Genomic DNA, 5585 nt, shown 5'->3' with positions numbered 1-5585 from the left:
GGCCGGTCCCGGCCGCCCCGACCCCAGCCGGCCGGCCGCGCTCACGCAGGGCGCCCTCAGGCGGCGGAAGCCCCCGGCCAGCAGCCCGCCGTCCAACAGGTTCTTACTGAGCACCTAGTAGGCGCTGGCCATGGGCGGCGAGAAAGGGGCACACAGCACACACACCTTCCCGAGGGGACATCCTTCTTGCATCCTGGAGCAAATGCTCATTTTTCCGAGGAGCTGCACAGGCTTGGCGCAGGGCCAGGTCTGTGGGCGGCCTTGCTTTGGTCTGGAGGTCAGCATGCAGAGACGTGGACAGGAAGAGAGCGACAGGAGGGGCATTCGCGTTTGCCAGTGGGGCAGAGGCCCCAGTACTGGCTAGGTACTTGCTGTGCTGGAGCTTGGGCGCTGGGCAAGTGGGGGAACTGATGGGGCTCGGGTCATTAGGCTAGGACAGGCACAGGAACATTTCCTTCTGTTTCAGGGATTAGCAGGGTGCAGCCTAACCCACTGTGGTGCTGGGAGTGTTTCATCTGTGATGTCAAAGCAGCAGCCACAAGCCTCAGGCCATTACTGAGCACTTGAAATAAGGCTAGTGCCAAGGAGAAACTTACACACGTTATTTGATTTCGCTTAAATTTACATATCCGCCGGTGGCCAGTGCCTAAAATCCTTTAATTCCCTGTGTATAGTATTACACAGTGATAGACACAAACCATGTTAATCATCCTCAGCTATGTATGACCTCTAAGCTTCGCCTCCAGGCATGCTCTTTCCTGCCCTCCCTACCTAAGACTTCTCCCTAGGAGAATTTTGTGAGTCCCCCAAACAAATCTTTTTGAGCACCTACTATTTGCAAGCAATGGCAACTCAAAGATGTACAAGATGCCAGCCCTCTCCACAGTGGAGCAGGTACTCCATGGTTATGAATCTGATCACCCAGCAGTTCTTCCAGCCAGTGTTTGGAGGGAGAGCCCCAAATCTTGATGGAATCCTCGCCAATGTGACTTTCTGCTTTTGGATTCCTGTGGCAGGGTGGTTCAAGATGCAGAGTGGAGATTGGGGGCTGTGGGGAGAAGCCCAGGGCTGGGCTCAGTAGGATTCTGCTGGCCCAGGGTGGCCTCAAGATCCTCCTGCCTCTGCCTCCAGAGAGCTGGGATTATAGTTAGTGCCACTAAACCAAGTTTTTGAGAGTAGTTATGGAACCTGTAAGTTCCCCTCTGTGGAGCTAGGTGGGGGACAGAGATGCAGAGCCACCACTATGACATTGGGAGCAGGACAAAGATTGTTGTGCCAGCCTGGGGTGCCAACATGAGGCTGGGGGGTCAAAGCTTGTTACACTGGGACCTTCTCCCCACCTTCTGGGTTGAGGCTTGCAATTGCTTGTCCGACTCAGCTCTTGGCAAGAATGATGGGAAGGGGAGAGGGCTTCCTAGTGATAGGAGGGTGGCTGTGGGCTTGGTCAGGGTCACTTTGTAAGGCTAGAGGCAGTTTCCACCCTGCACCCATTGCCTCAACTCCCTGGGGAGGCACTAGGGCTAGGGTGAAAGCTGTGATCTCCCTGAGGTGTGTCCCTGCCTGCTGAGGTCTCTGGCATCCAGGGGACAACGTGAGCACAAGGGGGAAAATAATCTGCTTTCTCAACGTATAAACCAAAGCAGATTTAAGTTTTGTTTCAGCTGCTAAAAACAAAGACTAAAAGCACAGATGCAATGAAAGTTTCTCTTTGTCTCACATGCACATTTATAGGCTGATATAGGCTCTGTTTCTTTGTGACTAGGTTAGTGTTCTCCTATCATAGTTTTATGGTCCAAGCTGGCAGCTAAAGCTCCTGCCATTACAAAGGCATTCCAAGGAGCTTGATGCCTGAAGGACTGAGGAAGGAACCTAAATTAGATTGGCTTCCGAACAGGTGTAGTGATGCGTTTCTGTAATCCCAGCACTCAGCAAGCTGAGGATTACCTCAGGTTTGAGCCCAGCCTGAACTATATAGCAAGACCTTGTCTCAAACTCCCCACTGTCAAAATTGATTTGGCTTCAGATTTCTTTTTTTGTAATGCTGGACTAGAGCCCTTGTGCATGGTAGGCACGTACTCTGACCTGAGCTACACATCTCACCCTGATTTCAGACTTCATGACATTGACTTTGGATTTAAGAAGAGGTTGAAAATTATTTAAAAATATCACAGAGCTGGGTGTGGTGGGGTACACCTGTAATCCAGTAACTTGGGAGGCCAGGGGAGGAGGATTACAGTTTCAAGGCCAGCCTGGGTCATGTGGTGAGACCCTGTTGCAAAAAAACAAAGGCAGGGGGAGAAAAAAGTAAAATGCCAAAGAAAAATAATTTTAAATCTAGATTTGGATTTCCCGCTAAGATAGCAAGGGGATAAAAAATCAGAAAGCTTGTTGTTTGTGGCCCCTCTGAAAACCCTGGTAGAGGAAGCACCTCATGAAGAAAAGAATCAATCTAGCTGTGCCCAACAAGGGCAGGGAAGACATGAAATCACAGTCTAAGTCAACCTCGCAGTGCAGTGCCAGCCGGGCCCACCCCTGGGTACTTGCCCTGACTCTTGTCCCTTTTACGAGTACATCGGTGGTTATGATCTTGCCCCAAGAAGCGGGGAGAAAGATGACCACACTCATTGTTCTGAGCTGCCCCCCTCAGCTGGCCCCTGCCACCCAGGCTGGCACAGGTGTGTTCTGCTCCTAGTGCCGGGGACGGGGGTAGTGGGTGTCAGCAGTGGGGTCCCTGGATGGCAGTGGGGGACAAGTAAAGGCTCCTCTGAGTCTCTATCAGCCCTTCCTACTGTGTATCTTAGGACCTTGCCACACTTTCTGTGAGCACAAACTGAGTAGTGGCACAGCCATCTTGAGGCCCATTAGGGAAGGGGTGCTGTTCCTGTCCCGGTCACCTCTGTGAGGAGAGGAAGACAGCAGCAGACAGGAGAACAACCTTGTGACAGTGACCTAAATCTGATCACTCTGCCTCCTGTGCTCTGTTTATTCTCAGGCTCCAAATTTCCTGCTCCAAAATTCCAAACTCCCAGTGGTGTGCTGAGGCACAGGTCAGGCGGGAGGTGGGGTGGTGAACAAAGATTGGAGTCCAGGGCAGTGGAGTTTGTCTTTATTTGTGCTATTTACACAGTCAAGGTTCTGGTATGACATTAACAGGAAATGACAAGGACCTTAGAAAGGGAAGAACATGGTGGAGCACGGGAATGGTGCTTCTCCACCCAAACCCTGGGAAGCCGCCACAGAGCAGGCAGCTGCTGCTCTCCTGTGTTCGCTGAGATGAAATGAGACATGGAGATTTTGGGTCTTTTTTAAAAAAAATTTATTTATTTATGTGTGTGTGTGTGTGTGGGAGCAGCTCAGCCCACCAGGGGGGGGGGCTGGTTGGCATGTGGTGCTGGGGGCTTGAACTGCCGTCCCTGGGCTTTGCTGAGCTTGTTTTAAATAGGTGCTTTAGATCACTGAGCCATCTCACCAGCCCCAATAAGCTCTTTTTTTTTTTTTTTTTTTTTTTTTTTTTTTTTTTTTTTTTTTTTTTTTTTTTTTGGCAGAACCCGGGATTGAACTCAGGCCCTTGCACTTGCCAGGGAAGTGCTTATTTCACTGAGCCATCTCCCCAGAAGGATTTTGGGTCTTGACCTAGTTTGATGGCTCCTTTGAACCCCCCCTTTCTTTTTTTTTTTTTTTTTTTTTTTTTGGGATTGAACTCAGGCCTTTGCACTTGCCAGGGAATTGCTTATTCCACTGGGCCATCTCCGAGCCCGTGGCCCCTCCATTATGTGGATATCATTGATTGTGTCAGTGGCCTTTGATGGCTTAGCCCCTCTCCAGGCCATTTGCCTCCAGGGGAGGAGGTGGGAGCTAGAGCTAGGCACATCCAGAACTCCAGTTCTCCCACCTCAGGGCTGCCTCTTCTGAGAACAGCCTCAAGGAATCAACTGTTGCCCAGTGTAATCTCACTCAGAAGTTAAAGCAGGAGGAATGCCTTGAGTTCAAGGCCAGCCTGGGCTACATAGCCAGACCCTGTCTCAAAAAAAAAAAAAAAAAAAAGGAAGAAAGAAAAAGAAACAGAAAGACCTGCAGAACATAAGCTCTAAGGCTGAAGGCAGTGCTTTTTGTCCTGGATGGAAGAATTCAGTGAAGACACAGAGGATGCTCAGACCTCTAGGGAGAATTTATTGCCAAGTCGACACCCCGAGAGTTACACCTTCAAGCAAGAAAGCAGGCAGGGCATGAAAGTGTCTTCCCTGTGTGTGTTTGAGTTACTGTCAGGTTGGACCCAGGTGCTTACAATGTTTAACAATGTTTTAATTTATTTATTATTTTATTTTACTTTTTTGGCGGAACTGGGGATTGAACTCAGGCCCTTGCGCTTGCCAGGGAAGCGCTTATTCCACTGAGCCATCACCCCGGCCCCTTGTTTAACAATATTTTACTTAGAAGTTACTTAGGAATTGCACAACATCTTCTAGGTCTTTGTAGATGGTCGGTGTATCCTCAGGGGCTTTAGTCATGCTGGAAATTTACAGAGAAGGGCTAGGGTGTAGCTCAGCAGTATAGCACCTGCCTGGCATGAGGTCATGAGTTTGATTCCCGGTACCAAATAAGAAAAAAGGAAAAAACCCAAATATACAGAAGAGAGATTTTTAATCTAAACTGGATCTCATGCAAGGTAGGAGGTTCTGAGGACCTTTTCTTTCCTGATCCCTCTGGACCGTAGGCGTGGGCAGCCAAGAATGCTGACCCCTGTTCTGGAGTTGGATGGCCTGGTGGCCAGATGTCGGAAGAAATGTGTACAATGTGTCACTTTAAGAAGGGGGGACATGTGGTGGAACTGCTTTGGGGTTGAGACCTAACACATGGTTATAAATACATCAAAGTGTTTCTGTAATTAACCAGTAGTGGATATTATTATTATTAATATTATTATCAATTTGAGACTGTGTCTTACTATGTGGTTCAGGTGGGCTGGCCCCAAATACAGGCAGTCCTCCTATAAGTGCCAGTAGGCATGAGCCACCACACCTGGCTTGGACACTAGTTTGGTTGCGCGCTTTCTCCTTGTGTCTCACGCCTGCTAAGGTCTAACTACCTGCCTGACAACAAGATTGGACACAGCACAACTTTTTTCCGTATTGCATGGAAGGCTCCTGTTGGAAAGTAGCAAGCACAGGTAAAAAATATATGGTACAAGGTCCGATAGCATCTGGGCAGCAGTGTCTGGCGAGGTGGGAGGATACAGAGAAGAGAGGGGATCTCTCCCAGGTTCTCTCAGCTCCCTCCTACCTGATGCCAGAAAGGGGTGGCATCCCAGCTTAGGGCAGCCTCTGGGGAGAGAGGGGCCCCTGTTGGCTGGGGGAGGAGACCCAGGCTGCAGCCCCGTGCCCCCATCCCCTGGGCTGAGAGAGTGGGCTGCTAGACGCTCACCCAGCAACTGGGCTGGAGGTCTGGCAGGTGACAGTGATACTGCCTTGTTCCCAGCACCCTAGGATTAAAGTGGCCCCACAGGATAGCAGCGGGGGGGCAGGCAAAGCCGGTGGGAAGCACCTGCTCCACACCAGGTGGGGTGGGGAGTGAGCTGCGCTCACCTC

At 50.3% G+C, this 5585-nt stretch overlaps 1 protein-coding gene across 1 annotated transcript in view; it reads right to left on the bottom strand.

Annotated features, from left to right (window-relative positions):
- Positions 1 to 4508, bottom strand: part of CUNH2orf72 (chromosome unknown C2orf72 homolog) — a 15105-nt gene extending 10597 nt beyond the window's left edge. Inside the window, exons 1-2 of the mRNA XM_023722060.1 lie at positions 4442 to 4508; positions 166 to 390 (exon numbers count right to left, since the gene is read on the bottom strand). Of these exons, the coding sequence (XP_023577828.1) occupies positions 166 to 390; positions 4442 to 4508 (292 nt within the window). The remainder of the gene's footprint in view (positions 1 to 165; positions 391 to 4441) is intronic.
- Positions 4509 to 5585: the final 1077 nt, after the last annotated feature.

The sequence above is a fragment of the Octodon degus genome, unplaced genomic scaffold (genome assembly GCF_000260255.1).
Source record: "Octodon degus isolate 3935 unplaced genomic scaffold, OctDeg1.0 scaffold00089, whole genome shotgun sequence".
NCBI classification, from domain to species: Eukaryota; Metazoa; Chordata; class Mammalia; order Rodentia; family Octodontidae; genus Octodon; species Octodon degus.
The sequence above is the reverse complement of the archived record's forward strand: the minus strand, read 5'-3'. Positions and strand labels throughout refer to the sequence as shown.